Source organism: Palaemon carinicauda, chromosome 22 (assembly GCF_036898095.1).
Source record: "Palaemon carinicauda isolate YSFRI2023 chromosome 22, ASM3689809v2, whole genome shotgun sequence".
Taxonomy (NCBI): Eukaryota; Metazoa; Arthropoda; class Malacostraca; order Decapoda; family Palaemonidae; genus Palaemon; species Palaemon carinicauda.
Genome location: NC_090746.1, coordinates 111,050,250 through 111,070,179, shown reverse-complemented (window position 1 = coordinate 111,070,179; position 19,930 = coordinate 111,050,250). Strand labels below are relative to the sequence as shown.

Genomic DNA, 19,930 nt, shown 5'->3' with positions numbered 1-19,930 from the left:
AGAAAGCGTGGTCAGAGGGGGCAGTTGCAGGACAATGCCCTAGAGACATACATATGATCAGCACCCAAGGCCCCTCTCCACAGAAGCTAGGAGCAAGGAGGACCAGGCAATGGCTGCTGATGACTCCGCAGATAGACCTATAGGGTTCCCCAAACCCCAACATCCTTAGCTCACAAGGATGGTGAGGTTGCAGCGACCAAATGAACTGACGAGTTTGAGAGGGACAGGAACCCCATTCTGGCGTTCTCCAGTCAAAGACGTTACCCGCATTCGGAGGAAGAAAATGTAACTGACAATAACAATGATAGTGAAAATTAATATTATTCAGCCATATGTACAGTGATAGAAAATTCATTTGCGAGGAGAAAATACACAAGATTTTGTTGAGGTTTAGGAAAAATTATAAAACTATAAAGGGGCATTCAGTAGAGTGCAGACCTCCGCAGCGGGAGCTTATTTCTCGACCTTGACCTTAACCTGTATTAATTGGCGTGGATTTTCATTCACTCAAATATGAACAAGGTTTGAAGTCTCTGTGACAGCGATGTCCAAACTTATGGCTGATTACGTGAATTGGACATTATGTCCTTGACCTTTGACCTATACCTTCCAAAATTTAATAATTTCCAGCAATTTACATAACACTTAATCACTGCAAGTTTCATTACTCTACGATTAAAATTGTGGCCTGGAAGCTGTTCACAAACAACCACACAAACAGGGGATAAAACATAACCTCCTTCCAACTTCGTTGGCGGAGGCAATAAAGTAGAATAAACCAATACATCATCATCATCAGCTGTAACTAGTCCACAGCGGCGCAAAGGCCCCAGACATGCCATTCTACTCCTGACTGTTAATGGTCTTCCTAATCCAATCTATACCTGCAAATTTTCTTAGTTCGTCAATCCCTCGTCTTCTCTTCTTACCCCTGCTTCTTATGCAATCTCTGTCCACCTATTATCTGTCATTCTCATTATATGTCTAATCATTGTGATAAAAGTTAGACAATCGTGAATTAAGATTCCAATACTGCCAAAAAGGTTACGGAAACAGAAAATATTAAGACCGACACTAAATAAAAAAGGGACTACAAATATGCAAAGCATATAATCCCAGGTGAAGAGTTGGAAAAGAAAAGTAATAGTAGAGAGAGAGAGAGAGAGAGAGAGAGAGAGAGAGAGAGAGAGAGAGAGAGAGAGAGAGAGAGAGAGAGAGAGAGAGGACCCATCCCCTAGAGCCAAATAAACATGAAGACAATACCTTGCATGCATATAAATATTCCGTCTCAATTTCCCGTGAAGTGAACAACACACAGCGAGCCGTTCCCCCTTCAGTAACATCTATCTTCCGGCCAGCCATATGTAGCGCGCTCAGCCCGATGCCCCACCGCGCGAAACAGATGTTACAAAAACGAGCGCCTAAAATATGGTTGTATCACCCGCTCGTGAAATGTGTATAAATGGAAATGTTCACGGGATGGATTTAGTCTATAAGAGGAAAATAAAAATTCAACTAGTCTTCCCTCTGGGGATATATATACAATCTAGATTTATTCACATGCGAACTATATGAATTTTTCTCACTCTCAATCTCTCTCTCCATCTCGTTTGCGCATACAGCAACGCAAACATTCTGTATATTTACACACAAACGCCTATATATATATATATATATATATATATATATATATATATATATATATATATATATATATATATATATATATATATATATATATATATATATATATATATATATATATATATATATATGTATATATATATATATATATATATATATATATATATATATATATATACATACCGTTTATTTTAGAAGGTGATACCTTCAAATAGGACTTAATAATCACTACCACGTTCATTCTACAACGGGAAAATTGTGTATAAACGACCAGCCCGCAAATTTTCGTAAAAGAAAACGACGTCTTTTGTCTCATCATTAACGTGACAAATCCACTAAACACTTATTATCATTCACCTTTGTCTAACATGGCTTGTAAACGGAGTTCTTTCACTCCATAAAGCTCTTTCTAGGTCTTAATATGATCCTTCCTCATCACACAACTTTAATATATACTCTTTTCACCAGCCTTACATTCTCTCTACATAACCAAACAATCTCGAAACATACCGATTAACCCTTTCACCTTATGAAACATACCGATCAACACTTTCATGTGTGTCAACATTTTAACCAATTCTACATACTTTCGTTTTTATAACCCTTTAAATTCTTCTACCAGGAGAGAGAGAGAGAGAGAGAGAGAGAGAGAGAGAGAGAGAGAGAGAGAGAGAGAGAGAGAATATCTCAGCCTCTTAAAATATCAAACAACCGTTCGTACCAAAGATAAGAATTCTTAAAGATCCGAAAATATGACTCCTGAAGACACCCAATCAAGCAGCATCCTTCGACTCGAGCAAACCATCAATTATGACCCAAAGGGAAACACACAAGACATCAAAATGCCATCACAGGACCGGACCAGCCGAAGGACACCACCTCCCCCTCCCAGACACATCCCTTTTCCAAGATCAGTGTTGGCTCCACCCACCCCCCCCCGGGTCTTTTTATATTCTGCCGTTGGTCTCCCTTGGTCTGTCCCTTGGCACTCCAGTGCCTTTTATCAGCAAGTACCGTCTTGTCCACGTCGTAACAGGTTACCCTAGTTGGTCCAACTCCCACCATTTACCTGCTGCTTCTAACCCTGGTTCTACATACATTTATGAAGTTAAGTAAAAATTTTGAGCATAATAATCCATCTTTAACATTTTATTTTTATTTTCTCTGGCCGTTTTTTTATATCATTCTCCTTTTAACATTCTTTATTTTTCTATACTATTAAAAATCACTAACATACATTACAAATACACATACATCACATATATTATTTATATCTATGTAGTATATAGTATATATAAACGCACAGTATATACATACATAGGAATTGTAAAGGGGAAGGAAGAGAAGACGATGAATCGACGAACTAAGGAATGCAGGGGTGGACTAGCACAAAAAGACCATAAACAGTCCCAAGTGGAAGGACATGTCTGGGGCCTTTGTTCTGCAGTGTAGTAACGGCTAATGATGATGCTGATGATGATGATGATATACATACAAACATATATATACATACACTATGGAAGCCGTGATCATGATGATTTATACATGGCTGCCATCTTCAATTATTAGTAACCCCAGATTACAACTAGGAATGTAATATTCTGTAATATTCCTTACTGATTACAGAGGAATCTCATTTAATTAATTTACAGATCATATATGTGGCAAGATGATATAAGGTCTATTCGAGAGGTATTTACAAAAATATAATTATATCCAACTTGATAACATCCGTTTTGTTAATTATGTTATGACTTATAGCGAGTTTATGTCTCCTCTTTACAGCCGGCCCTACAAATAGTCTTATTCTATTTCTTATTATTCCTGTACCTTATATATCACTGTATCGCATCTACTCCCAGGCTATAAAATGTTACCAGGTCTCTTTTTATCTTCCTAAAATATATCCAAAATATAGCTATCCTTTCTTTTTTCCTGTTGGAAACGTTCCTCCCTGGCGATCGCCGGACTGAGGTTAGAGTCCCGCTCAAGCTCGATAGTTTCTTTAGTGTCTGCAACCTCACTGTCTTTGTGAGCTAAGGATGGGTAGTTTGGGAGAGTCTATAAGTCTACCTGTTGAGTAACTAACAGCTATTGCCTGGCCCTCCCTGGTGCTACCTTGGATGTAGAGAGGCTGGATCGCTCATTTTATGTATATAAGGTCAGCCACTAGGGCATTATCACTGGCCCTTGCCTCTGCCATTCATGAGCGACCTTCAAACATTGAAAACCTTCACCTCTTCATCTTCAGGTGTGTAGACCGTCGTGGTCTCTCTCGTCTGGTCCTGCCTTTTCCTTTTCCAAACTGCCTATGTCTCTCTTCACCTTCTCCTTTCCCAACTGTCTCCTCTTTCAACCCTTTCCTTTAACAACTGTCTCCTCTTCTCTCCGCATATTCCTTTCCAAACTGCCTGTCTCTTTCCCTTTTTCCTTTCGACCCTGCCTATGTCTCTTTTCACCTTTTCATTTCCAAACTGTCTCTTCCTCTCTCCGCCTTTTCCTTTCCCAACCGTATCCACTTTTCCAGCCGATACCGTCTCCACCACAGGCAGTTATGAAGCCTGCTTCCCTTCCAGCCCTGAATACACATCATTAACATGGCGTGAAGAGCGTGGGTCGGTATCGTAACTGATGTGGGTATTAAACAATAAACCTTAATTAAAACTAACTTAAAGTGCGTTTTCTCGCTGAATCTAGGTCGGCCTTTCCTTCTGCTGGTGGTGGTGAGAACCTTCACGTACCATCTCCCCTCCAACTATTGTCAATTTCATCAACTTTAACTTGTTCCATTTACTACTACTTTCGTTTAGGTGTTCTCAAATTATTTTCATGAATTTCTCAAATTATTTTCATGGTATTAAATTCATATTGTCAAGCATAAGATATGTAAACAATAGCTTCTCTTTGGTAAACAAAGAATAGAACAAAATATGTAAATAATAGTCTCTCTTTGATGAAAAAAAAAACAATAAAATATATACACAAAATTTTGTTTGATAAAGAAAAACCAAATTAAATATTTAAACAAAAGTTTCTCTTTGATTAAAAAACGTAGAATAGGGAGTCACAAGTCTCTTTGATAAACAAAAACATAAAATAAAATGTTAACAATCGTCTCTTTGATAAACAAAAACATAAAATAAAATATGTAAATAAAAGTCTCTTTGATAAACAAACATAGAATAAAATATGTATACAGTTGTTTCTCTGATAAACAAAACCAAAGTTTCTTTAAATCAGACTAGATTTAACGTAGCTATGTCATAGATTTACTCGGGACAGGATCAATAAACAAAAAGACGGTAGTATTAAGTTTAAAAGGTAATTAAAGAGACCGTGAACACTGTGGGCATTTGGCATTACTCAATATAATAGCAAGAACACCAGCAACTTGATTGCTATAGTAATAGTCAGCCTTCTCCGTCATGAAGCTCAATACTAAACATTACTCTAGAAGATTTATTCCCGCTGTGACCAAGTTGTGGAATGATCTTCCTAATACGGTAGTTGAACTAATAGAACTTGAAAAGTTCAAGCTTGGGACGGGGTGAGTCCGAGTAGTTAGACGCCTGGCAACGCCACTGTGTGCCCCGAAATATATATATATATATATATATATGTGTGTGTGTGTGTGTGTGTATGTGTGTGTGTGTGTGTGTGTCCAGACATTTGGTCTTTTTTATATAGGCAAGATATGAAGCAGCTAAATGATGGGTGACACTGGTTAAACAAAATGTAAAAATTAAAAAAAATTATAAAAAATAAATTGTATTTAAGTACAATAAAGCTTTAGCAATTACGTCAGGCTATTCAAAATCCAACTAATAAATCATATGTAGATCTGGTTCCAATCAAATTTATTACGTTCAAAAGTAAATTGCAATTACCGTCTAGTCATCTGTTATTTGCTACGGTCTGTTTGTTTTTATTATGCAGTGTAGCCGCGCTGAGCGAGGGTGCTTTAGTTTTTTAATAAATCGAATTTGTTCAAGCACTTTTTTTTTTTTTTTTTTTTTACGATAATTACGTTAGGTCATATAATTCTTCAATGTCTACCGAGGGACAGGTCAACTTCTGGCATTTTCGTTGGCAATGCATTTTTTTTCTTTTTTTTTTGGCTTTAATACGAAAAGAGGTTGAGTCTGATACTGCTATATCCATATAGATTTTGTTTGTTCTTAGATGGTCAATTACATTCAAGTAATAACAAAATTTCATGACCACTATAAAACTGGTAATGTTTTCCCCGCCGCTGTTGTCAGAAATATAGATTCTAAATAATCATATTCTATCTATGAAAGTATATACGTTAAAACTTCAAATATAGGGATTATCAAATAAGAAACTGAGGGTTTAAAACTATCATTTTATATTAAGAACATAAAATTAAAAGCAATGTTCTTAAATCAGTATAATTTCAATTTCGAACAGCAAACGGCAAAACTATTAAATTAAAAAAGGAGTGGGGAAACAATACCAAACTGCATTTAAAAGCAAAGCCGAGAAATGCTCTTAGTCTTATATAATTTTCTGGAGTGAGAACAACACCAAGAATGCAATGCTAACATTATTCTTATACCTGAACAACACCTTAAAGTAATTATGTTCGAAGGTTTTAAAGAAAATCACCTGAAAAATTAGAGTATCAACAGCTATTATCACAGACAAACTGAGTATTACCTAATGAGAGAGAGAGAGAGAGAGAGAGAGAGAGAGAGAGAGAGAGAGAGAGATCATATATGATTGACTTGTAATTTATTCAATCGTTATGTTTGATCTACATAAATAAAAGTCCTATAACGTAATGATTTTTTTTTTTTGACGAGCAGGCAGGGTTAATATTGATTGTTCAGACCTTAATACATAAACATATTGTGTATATGTACACACACACACATCTATCTATCTATCTATCTATCTATCTATATATATATATATATATATATATATATTATTGTATGCGACTCGTCAATAATTCCAGCTGAATATTTAGATAAATATACACACACACGCACCCTTAAAACCGTGCTGAGCGTGACCGGAAAGAAATATATATATATATATATATATATATACATATATATATATATATATATATACACACACATATACATACACACACACAAACAGGATTCACACTAGATAATTAAAGGGTATCAGCTCAACAGAGAATTAAAAAGAAACTTTAGATGCTTCGTCTCGCACCTGTTAATCCTCTTAGCCAATAAAAAATGAAAAAAGTTCCATCAAAGTGGCATTGATATGGGTCATAAACTTTGAAAGATACAACTCCCATTAAGTTTCGATATCGGGGGAGCTACGGATTACGGGGAATATATCCGCAAAAGTAAATTTTAAAATAAGAAACGGAGAAAGAAAATTCTTGATTTGTATATAAAAACACTTAAAATGATCTTCTTTGGAAGCAACATTTTTTCATGTTAATCATTCCTTTAAACAGACGATGATTCATTTTTTTATGATGGAAAAGTAATGGTTACCTGTAATTAGCACATATATTTATACCTTACACACATATACAGTATATATTTTATATATATATATATATATATATATATATACACACACACTGTATGCCATCAGACATTGGTAGCCAACTGTAGGACAAAGGCCTCAGACAAGTCCTTCCACACGGGTCTGTTTGATGGTCATTATATGTCTGTCTATACCCTAAAATTTTCTTACCTCGTTAATCCATCGTCTTCTCTTCCTTCCCCTGCTTCGTTTGCAATCACTAGGGAGCCATTCTGTAATTCTTCTTTTCATCAGTATGTATGTATGTATATACACATACATCGGTATGTATATTTACGAACAAAATATAATTTGCAAAAAATAAAGTGAAAAAAGGAATCTAAAGAGATCTCACCAAAACCTAAAACGCCCGAGAGAAAAACACAAACATGGAGGGATGTATGTGTTTTGAAATGAAACCCTAAAATTAAACAAACATGAGATGCAGATGCAAATTAACCCCAATAACTAAACATGCAAATGTAACGCTGTGATATACAAACTGCTAAATCGGAGCCTAGCGGCGAATCCCGGCTTATTTATGAAATTACATAATCCCGGGCTCCATTACGGCGCAGCGTCAGCGAAACGAACTCTCTCTCCGTGTCAATTAATAATCAGAGGTTGATTTGTGCTAATTGATGGACTGAATGAGATGGGTCACATAATCATTGCGCGTAAAATCCACCCGGGGTCGCTTTCATTTTATGCCAAAAGGGAAAATCCACCCATTGTACACTGGCGCGGTAATGCTTTTTATATCTCTCGCACTGTTAACATGAACCTCTTTAAGCTTGGTATCTCATGTTGTATACTGTTTGATTTTTGTGTCATTCTTGCTCTCAACTACCTGTATATAGGCTCATTGCCTTGTTGAATAAACTCCGTTGCATTCACCTGGCTCTCTCCCACACTAATAATTTAAACCTCTTTAAGCTTGGTATCTGATGTTCTATACTGTTTGAATTTTGTCATTCTTGCTCTCAACTATCTGTATATAAGCTCACTACCTTGTTGAATAAAGTCAGTTGCATTCCCTGGCTCTCTCCCACACTAATGATATAAACCTATTTAAGCTTGGTATATCATATTCTATACTGTTTGAAGTTTGTGTCATTCTTGCTCTCAAATATCTGTATATTACCTCATTGCCTTGTTCAATAAAGTCAGTTGCATTCACTTCGCCTCTCTTTTAGAACCTAACAGTTACGTTACCACACCAGCGTCATTAGTGTGTGTTTAATGAAATGTGAAATCAATGCAGTATGTTTTTCCATTCTAATATAAAATCACGTTGTTTTCCCTTATATTTATGTATATGAAAAAATCCACCAAGCGCCATTCTACATGGTTTTTTTATTGTTTGGTAAAGTTTAAAATACAGCCATCATATTTTATTTTAATTAGCATACAAAATGCCTGCATTATATATTTTTATAAAATTTTATTCATCTGAAAAATTCATTGCAATATATACGATATCCATGGCAATCTTTATTCATGTGCCTAAGTTTGGACTTTTCTACAATACAAATATAGGAAATTCACCTATACATTCATTAGTGCATACACATACCAATATAATTCCTTATAGTTATTCTAAAATAAATCCACCCAATGTCCAAATGTAACATTTTTTTTTTCATTTTTCCTACAGTCTTTCATCATCTCGAGATATAATCTAAATCTGTATATGCGGAAAATTATCTTGTTCCAAGATTACAACTAAGCTTTTCCAACGACCTGGGGTCGTGCTATGCAAGTTTCACCCTCATCAATATTCAAACAGGAATGCAGACATTCTTTTGTAACTAACAGATTGCAAAGAGAAACCACTGTTAACCACTTCACTAAGGGAAGTACTCTTTGTCTTCTCTGGTTTATAATTTATAACTGACATACGGTTTGACGTAGAAGATAACTGGGATGGTAATGATTATGATGCTACTCCGATGTCTAATAATACTCTCTATATTGTATACTTTAACTGCCGTTTTTTTATTATCACTTTTGATTAACCTTTCTAGAATATTCAAACTGTTTGGAAAATAATTATCTATCTATCTATATGTTATTTATATATATATATATATATATATACACACACATATATACATATATATATATATATATATATATACACACACACACACACACACAGGCATTAGCAGAGCGAACATGCATGTAGATGAATAATGACTAAAGGAAACAAACAACTTAAGTTAAATCTTACCTTTAAAAATATTGATAACCCAATTAGAAATACTTTTGACTCCATAGGAGAATTCAAAGATAACATTCTACAGAAGAATATATGGAAACTAATATAATCTTATATAATAAATATATATATATATATATATATATCATGTATATATGATATATATATATATATATATATCATGTATATATGATATATATATATATATCATGTATATACATGATATATATATATATATATATATATCATGTATTCATACATTTCATGTCCCACTAAACATACACCCGCCTCTCAACTATTAATAGAATTGATGAGGACGATATGTTAAAAATAGAAAAATAAAATAAAAAATTGAGATTAAGCTTTTCAACAAACACCTATTCCCCTCCTCATTGAACTAGAAGTGGAAGGATATTTGTTCGGAGGAATGCTGATGGAACGAGTGAACGAAGAATTGAAGAAAGGGAGTTTGGGGGAGAGGAGAACCATGAATATCACAAAGCATCATTTTTTCCATCCAAATCTTCTTATAACGTCTCGGGTAAAAATCCGTTTAGAATCAACCCCCCCCCCCCCACCCAACCCCCCTACCTCTAGCACCACTACCACTAAATCCTCACATCTCGGCACTCGTACAGGATTTGGCTCAGTTTGGGAGAGGGTGCCACACGAATTTTCCGGATTCCTGGATTCGCTTCATCCACCAGAGCCAACTGGAACCTGCGTGAGCCCCAGGACGTGACTAGCTCTATCCCGGAAGGATTTCTCACCTTCAAACGCTCGTGCATACACAGGTACGTACCTGAAAAGAAAGAAAGAATGGACTTAGAAAGCGTATCCTTCAAGTCAAAGAAAAACAAAGTAGTTAAACTAAGAGTGATGGTGATCACTTGGCATTGTCTTATAACACAAGTGTACCCAAACCATCCAAATGACGTCTAAATATTTAAATAGATATACACACATACCCCTTCAGTAATTCCTAACTACAACTCAGTAGTTTCGGCAATTCGTGGGATATTGTAGTTTCCGAGTGTGCCTCTTGGGGGTACACCCGCTCATAAGGGTATGACTACTTACTCACCCGTATCAGAGGGACGGGGGAGAGACCGAGTAGTCAAATGCATGACAAATGTGTGACAGGAAAGACATTATATATATATATATATATATATATATCTAATTTCTTTATTATCTAAATAAGGGAGATAACTCGAGAGGTGCCAAACATATAACAATGAAATATTTTCATACGGAATTATGATATACTAATTTTGGAGTACAGATATAGCTGAACCTACACAGTACAATGTACTGACTTCAACTGGTTTCTGGCGTATTACAACCAACTTCCCCAATAAACATTTAAAAAAAAAAAAAGCAGATGCCATAGCTAAACCAACAAAAGCGGATAAAGACTCGAGATTAATAATATAACTCTGCACTTTTATATATCAATCGATCCACTGATCAGATGAAAATATAGTTTGAATACCGAAAATTGAATGAGCACGATATTACATTAGGTTCTTTTCAGATATTGCTATATCATTAGTTAAGTCTCTCTCTCTCTCTCTCTCTCTCTCTCTCTCTCTCTCTGTATGTATGTATGTATGTATGTATATATATATATATATATATATATCTATATATATATATATATATATATACACACATACTTAAAACCATACCCCGATTATAAACACAATAAAACACAATGTTAAAATAGCAAAGTGAGACCTGGTCGCCCCCCAAGTAAAAGCGTATCTGAACTCAGCAGGTATACAAATGCATACACATAAAGTGCACTAATCGACAGGGATCTTTCCTGAGCTGGTTTGAATCTTGCCATAAAATGCAAAGGCTATTTCATGTCCCTCGCTAAGATTCCATAAGCTGGTAGTGGCCAGCCAATCAGAATGCGTGAGAGGAGCATACTAATGGTGTTATTGCATCTACAATTTATCAACTAAAGTTATTCCCTTTTGCGGTCGCTATTTTTAAATAGTTTTTTCCATATTATTATTATTATTATTATTATTATTATTATTATTATTATTATTATTATTTGCTAAGCTACAACCCACGTTGGAAAAGCAGGATGCTATAGGCCCAGGGGCTCCAACAGGGAAAATAGCTCAGTGAGGAAAGGTAACGAAGAAAAATAAAATATTTCAAGAAGAGCAACATTAAAATAAAAATTTTCTATATAAACTATAAAAACATTAAAAAACAAGAGGAAGAGAATTAAGATACAATAGAGTGCCCGAGTGCACCCTCAAGCTGTGTCATTTCCTTTTTCCCTCATACTATCTACAATACAATCGTTCTGCCTAGGCTTAGGTCTTCCTCTCCTTCGTGTTTTAATATGTAAATGCAATAAACGAAGACGGCATAATCCGAGTAACTGAAATATGGAACCTATCCACCGTAGACTTTTCCGCGGTCTTTTATTAATAAATGCAGAGTAATCTAAGACGGGTAACTCACTTTTTAAACATGTTATACGATAGAATATTAGAGGCACTTCCTAAATACACTGAGATATTGCCTTAATGGTTTTGAAAATCAAGATCTATATACATTTGAAACACTGAAAAAGTCAAGATCTTAATGGCTTGGAAATTACAAATGTAGAGTCCTTTAAATATTACAATTAGGTTTTCCAGCCTTGGAAATTACAAATATAATCCTTTTAATATCAAATTCGGATCTAAATGTCTTGTAAATAACAAGTAGAGTCCTTTAAATATTACAATGGAATCTTAATAGTCCTTTAACCATACATTTAGGTCTGCATGACTTGGAAATAACAAGTCCTTTATATATTACATTCGGATCTAAAAAGTCCTTTAAATATTACATGTGGATCTTAATGCCTTAGAAATAACAAGTAAAGAATTTTTTAAATATTATATTCGAATCTCAATGTCTTGGAAATAAGTATAGAGTCCTTTAAATATTTCATCGGGATCTTAATGACTTAGAAATTACAAGTAAGGAGTTCTTTAAATAATGCATTAGAATCTTAATTCCTTAAAAATAACTATTAGAGTCCATTAAATATTACATTCGGATCTTAAGGCCTACGAAATACAAAGTGCGGAGTCCTTTAAATATTACGTTCGGATCTTAATGCCTACGAAATTACAGGCGTAGAGTCCTTTAAATATTACATTCCAATCTTAAGAGTCCTTTAAATACTACATTCAGTAGCATTAAGAATAGAATCACAAAGTACTTCAGTAGACCAAAGCTTAACGGCAGACTCGCACACAGGCCATTCAGTCTCCAGTAATGACGCAATTAAGCAACTTAACGTCCACTTTATAAACAAATGGGTGGCATTCATCAACACCAAATCCCCGAGAATTATATGTTTGGAATGAATACCAACAAGAGATAGAAATGCGGTATCGTTTCCAAGTAAGAATAGGCAGTTTAACTGACGTTAAGGATTTTTATTAATTAAGACTTTAATAAGAGCTGGTCTGGGAAAAAAAAACCTCGAAAGTGTGTAGAGGCATATCTAATTTTAAAAAATACATTAAGCATGTCAGAGAGAGAGAGAGAGAGAGAGAGAGAGAGAGAGAGAGAGAGATAATATCCACTTTTCAACAGTTATCAATTCCAGGTAAGCTTTTACTTACAAACACAAAAAAAGGAGAACGCTTGTGAAGCTTGTACGAACACTATATAAAACAACACGAAACTTAATATGAGCGAAACGGCCGACTTCGTCCGAACTTGATGATAGTTATCACAAAGACAAAAGCATAATAACGTGTCATACAGCGGTCGACATCAAAAGGCAAATTTTCAGAAAAATTGGTCCCTGCAAGCAATGTGCCCCGCTCTAATGAAAGTAAGGGGATGGGACGAAATCTGAGACTGCGCAGAGAGAGAGAGAGAGAGAGAGAGAGAGAGAGAGAGAGAATCTGTTTCTATGTGAGCTAACAGAGTACATAAAACGTGTCAGAGAGAGAGAGAGAGAGAGAGAGAGAGAGAGAGAGAGACCTGCCTATAAGGGAGCTAAGAGTAAATAAAATGTGTGTCAGAGAGAGAGAGAGAGAGAGAGAGAGAGAGAGAGACCTGTTTATATGGGATATAAGAATACATTAAGTGAGAGAGAGAGAGAGAGAGAGAGAGAGAGAGAGAGGAAAACGTATGCGTATATGGGCGACAACAGAGTACATAAAAAATGAAGAAGCATGAAAAGAGAAGATAATTGGCAAGAGGAGAGGTAAAAAGGAGTATGCATCGGCAAGGGAACGACCGTGACATATTTTTCTTCATATATTTCAGGCAGAAGTGAACGTGGCGGTCGAGTTGATATAGAACATTCTGACGTGCGCCTACCGGTATACCAATCAATGCTCGTGGGAAATCATAGGTATGCATCTGTAATATGCCGACCAAACAACATATCAACAATATTAATGGGAATACGGTTTACACCGTAAAGAAAATAGGTATGTTATAACGTACAATTTCAATAATAGATTTATAATGTAAAAATAATTCTGTACATTGAACCAAACAAGTGTAACTGATAGCAAATCAGTAATATTTATGTACACTTCAAAATTTGCCGTAAATAACAACTGTAAAAATCCTGAAATAAATGTTGCTAGACATTTACAGTTTTTAAAAGGGATATATTGACGCAACATTTACAATTGTAAAAAAAGGATATATTGACGCAACATTTAGTTGTGAAAAAGGATATATTGATTTAACATTTACAGTTGTAAAAAAGGATATATTGACGCAACATTTACAGTTTTAAAAAAGGATATATTGACGAAACATTTAGTTTTAAAAAAGGATATATTGACGCAACATTTACAGTTTTAAAAAAGGATATATTGACGCAACATTTACAGTTTTAAAAAAGGATATACTGACACAACATTTACAGTTTTAAAAAAGGATATATGGACGCAACATTTACAGTTTAAAAAAAGGATATATTGACGCAACATTTACAGTTAAAAAAAAAAAGGATATATTGACGCAACATTTACAATTTTAAAAAAAGGATATATTAACGCAAAGGAGTGATATCACGGTCACCAACCCGTAAAAGAGAATAAAGTATGGTAAAACTATGGTCGCCTGTATTTTACCGAGATATTTATACGGAAAATTTCCGATTACAATTGTTTATTTTTACATTGAAGCAATAAAACAGCATGGAAAAAAAATCAAACAAGAAACAATAGACTCAGATTCATTAGTTATTCAATATCGGCAACCAGGAATAACACAATCATTGTATTCGATATCGCAGTAGATCCAAAGGCCTAAGAATATTCATTAATACTCTAAGCGAAGTTCTATCTTTCCCATTTAAATTCTGTACACCGATACACTTTTTATTCCCTCCCATTCTCAATATAATTATATCTCATTTACTATTCAATTCCTTTTTTTCTCTACAGTACGCCATTATTCATCAGGTGTTATTTACTCCCTCTCGTTCTCAACACCATTAAAACTATTTTGTAATTGTTCGCCTTCAATGAATCATTCATCTTCAGATATTTTCAGTCTTTCAGGAAAATTTGATATATAAATAAAAGCAAATTACCGAGACGATAATAAAACGAAAGTTCGTACTTTTAAAGTAAAGTTTAAACACAGCCCCCCCCAAAAAAAAAAAAAACCACACACACACACACACATATACACATGGATGTGGAGAATATGGATAAATAATACAAAGGAAAAAAGCATTACTTAAGTAAAAAAAAAAAAAATCTCCGAAACTTAAAGAAGTGTGAAATATTCGATAAACTGAGCGAAAACTAAATGGGAAAAAAAGAGGGAATACAAAATCATCATATATTCAAATGATATAAACGTATAGTATGTCCTTTAAAGCATGGATGCCCCTGGCTACATAAAAAGGTAAACACCGAGACTAGTTATTGTGGTATCTACGGTTTGCGAAGGATATCTTGCAGGGCTCAACCGATAACAAGGATAAATTGAGGCGGGCACAAAAAAAAAAAAAAAAAAAAAAAAAAGAGGACCTTGAATCAGAAGATAAAGAATTTAATGGAATGAAATAGAAGCATTGAATCTCGAAGAGAAAATAAAAGAATGAAGAAGAAAAATAGGAGAAAAGTTTTCTTTTACGCACAAGTAACAGAAAACAAATATCTTTTTGGTAAGAATGGGATGAATAATCAATCCTATGAATAATTCATTCAGAGAAAATGAAAGAACGAGGATCCATAATTGGCTTTAAGAAATACAAGGAGCAAAAAAAGATTTTCCAAGATAATGATGAAAGGATTTTTTCCCTGTAGGAAAATATGTAGAACTCTAGACAGTGGAAAACAAATTTTTACCACCATATCTTCAATATAATAAATGTAGGCCTAGTTGTAACCAACATATCTCTTATATAAAAAAGCAATTGTCACTAACATATCTTTTATATAAATAGCGGGATGCTTAAAGGACAATAAAATACCAAATAATAAGCAAATTAATACATAAGAATATAAAGCCTGAACAAAACTTGTAATAAATAAAAAATTAAAAACATGGTTAATGGAGAGAGAGAGAGAGAGAGAGAGAGAGAGAGAGAGAGAGAGAGGTGAATATTATACCCATTTAATCGTCGTTTGTATTCAATAATTTCTTTAATATCCCTACTTCTATAATCTATTTGATCACTCAAACATGTCAAGTTTAATTTCATTTCGTGGTTTTTCTAAATAGATATAACTAATTCAACTACATAGAAGCACTAAACTGAATCAGCCTTTCAATCTCTAATTTCTTGTTTTACTTCTAATTAAATATAATTTAATATAAATCTGATATATTTTTGGGTAGGAGGGGATGAAATCAAACAGACGTAAAGCTTCAAAATAACTTTCGGCCACAATAACAACTTCAGCCAACCTTTCCTTGCAATGCTATACATTTAATATACACTGTTAAAAACTTGTAATTCTAATAGTAAATTCTCCGTAAAAATAGTTCTTAGCCGTATTTCAGTAAAATACAGGCGACCGTAATTCTACCCTACTTTGTTGTTATATTTTATGGGTTGGTGACACTATTATACTCCCTTTACGTTAATATATCCGTATCTTTAAACAGAAAATGCCTGGTAACATTTATGCCAAGATTTTTACTGTCTTTCTTTTTAGGGCAAGTTTTTAATAATGTACAAATGTTATCTTCCGCCCAAGAAATCACGAGTCACTGCGTCAGTTTACAGACCCAAAATAAAATTATCTGGACATAGAGAATGACTGAAAATCTGCCCAAATCTGTCTCGTTTTACCATTACCTTGACAAATGGCAGTAAAAAAAGAAAAAAAAAAGCTATAGAATTGCCAAATCTAATGAGTTTTACATCAAGCAATTATCAAAATGTTCCCGTCTTTTTATACAATTCTATATCAGATAGTAGATAAAATACGGCAATTTTTCGATTGAGTATAAAAAAAAAAAATCTCTGCAAATTAAACGAATTCGGGATATATAAACCAATCATCCGGTTGGATGCAACAATGTATTCATAGCGTAACGCGCTTCATAATCCAATTACAGTACCTAATTCGGGTACTCGGAAACGGAATAAACTAATCAAAAACTTGCATTATCCCAATGAACGAGTGGCGACTTATTTGAGCAATGGCATAAAAGCATCGACACCTCGTGTAAGAGAAATCAATTAACATGATCCATATACGCAATACGATTACTACAACCAAGCTACAACTCTAGTTCGAAATGCAGGATGCTATAAGCCCATGGCCTTGAACAGGGATCAATCGGCCAGTGATGAAAGGAAATAAATAAACTACAAGAAGTAATGAATAATCAAAATACAATATTTTAAGAACAGTTACAACGTTAAAATAGACCTTTCATGCATAAACTATAAAAAGAGATTCATGTCTGCCTATTCAACATAAAAACTTTTTCTGCAAGTTTAAGCTACAACCCTATTTGGAAGAGCAGGATGCTATAAGCCAAAGGGCTCCAACAGGGAAAAATACTCCAGTGAGGAAAGGAAATGAATAACCTTCAACAAGTAATGAACAATTAAAATAAAATATTTTAAGAACAGTAACAACAATAAAATAGACCTTTCATACATTAACTATGTAAAGAGATTCATGTCAGCCTATTTAACAAAAAAAAATTGCTGAAAGATTAAGCTACAACCCTACTAGGAAAACCAGGGTGCTATAAGCCTAGAGTCTAAAACAGTGAAAAATAGCCAAATGAGGAAAGGAAATAAACAACCTTCAACAAGTAATGAACAATTAAAATAAAATATTTTACGCATGGTAACAACGTTAAAATAGACCTTTTATAAATTAACTATGAAAAGAGATTTATGTCAGCCTATTCAACAAAAAAAAAATTGCTGAAAGGGTTAAGCTACAACCCTACTTGGAAAAGCAGGTTGCTATAAGCCTAGAGTCTAAAACAGGAAAAAATAGCCAAATGAGGAAAGGAAATAAATAACCTTCAATAAGTAATGAACAATTAAAATAAAATATTTTACGAATGGTAACAACGTTAAAATAGACCTTTTATAAATTAACTATGAAAAGAGATTCATGTCAGCCTATTCAACATAAGATTCGCTAAAAGTTTGAACTTTTAAAATGCAACACGTAATGCCCTTGATATCGCAATACGGTGATAAGACAAAAGGTCAAGATAGAGACAACTGGGAAAATCTAACCGAAGCCCTTTGCGTCAATAGGCGTAGGAGATGATGCTGAAGCTATTTCGGAAAAGCAGGATGCTATAAGCCCAAAGGCTCCAACAGAAAGCAATAGCCAAGTGAGGAAAGGGAATAAATAACCTTCAATATGTAATGAACAATTAAAATATTATAAGAACGGTAACAGCGTTAAAATAGACCTTTTATACATTAATTAGGAAAAGAGATTCATGTCAGCCAATTCAACATAACATTCTCTGCGAGTTTGAACTTTTCAAAATGAAACACGTAATGCCCTTGATGTCACAATACAGTAACAAGACAATAGATACCCTAATATCGCCGATAAATCTCCAGCCAATAAAAAAAGAGATTTCGTTGTTTAAGCGTTGCAGAAAATGATAATGTCCTTGTCACGCGCTTAATGAGATCTAGCATCGAAATCAAATTAGTCTGTGCTACGCAAAATTAGATTAACCGTTCGGCATTGGAAAATGAATACCTTTATCCCCCCAAACCATAAAACAGTTCGAAGCACTGGAAAAATTACGCAAATTCTAACACACAACAAATGTTTTGCTTCCACAACAGCAAAAAGCACATTCGCTAATAAAAACTTTTATAATTGCCGTATAGCGAACAATTTCAGCATATCAATTCCAGTGAGCCATCTTGCTCCGGAAAAAAAAGTTAATGCTAAAATGAAAATTAAAACGGTACCATTTCAGCCAAATAACTCTGGTGGATGGACACACTACGTTGAACTGGGAGCCCGAACTGGTTGCTTCATTATGATGCATTTGTGCATCATGATTTGCTGCATTATGATGCATTTGTGCATCATGATTTGCTTCATTATGATGCATTTGTGCATCATGAATTGCTGCATTATGATGCATTTGTGCATCATGAATTACTGCCTTATGATGCATTTGTGCATCATGCATTGCTGCATTATGATGCATTTGTGCATCATGAATTACTGCATTATGATGCATTTGTGCATCATGAATTGCTACATTATGATGCATTTGTGCATCATGAATTGCTGAATTATGATGCATTTGTGCATCATGAATTACTGCATTATGATGCATTTGGGCATCATGAATTGCTACATTATGATGCATTTGTGCATCATGAATTGCTGAATTATGATGCATTTGTGCATCATGAATTACTGCATTATGATGCATTTGGGCATCATGAATTGCTGCATTATGATGCATTTGTGCATCATGAATTACTGCCTTATGATGCATTTGTGCATCATGCATTGCTGCATTATGATGCATTTGTGCATCATGAATTACTGCATTATGATGCATTTGTGCATCATGAATTGCAACATTATGATGCATTTGTGCATCATGAATTGCTGAATTATGATGCATTTGTGCATCATGAATTACTGCATTATGATGCATTTGGGCATCATGAATTGCTGCATTATGATGCACTTGTGCATCCTGAATTACTTTCAATACTCTTTTTATTTAATATCAAATGACATCATAATATATAACTAATAAAGATCATGTCAATGCATATAAATTGTCAAATGTTCTGTCAGTTAATAGTTTAATGGTTGTCAACTTTGGTGGGTTTTTAACATTCATAATTTGAAATCATATTCTGATTACAGAAATCATGAAAGTCAGAAATCTCAACATAATATATAACTAATATACATTACATCAATGCTTATAAATCATCAACATTTTAAAAGAGTCTTCAGGTAAGCAGTTTAATTGTTGTCAACTTTAATGGGTTACTAATATTCATAACTTAATGTCAAATTCTAGTTGCAAAAATCATAA

At 34.1% G+C, this 19,930-nt stretch overlaps 1 protein-coding gene across 1 annotated transcript in view; it reads right to left on the bottom strand.

The window, feature by feature from the left end:
• The window catches only part of LOC137616028 (histidine-rich protein PFHRP-II-like), a 26,286-nt gene extending 6,749 nt beyond the window's left edge, over positions 1 to 19,537 (bottom strand). The window contains exons 1-2 of the mRNA XM_068345707.1: positions 18,889 to 19,537; positions 10,021 to 10,202 (exon numbers count right to left, since the gene is read on the bottom strand). Coding sequence (XP_068201808.1) covers positions 10,021 to 10,202; positions 18,889 to 19,537 — 831 coding nt within the window. The remainder of the gene's footprint in view (positions 1 to 10,020; positions 10,203 to 18,888) is intronic.
• Positions 19,538 to 19,930: the final 393 nt, after the last annotated feature.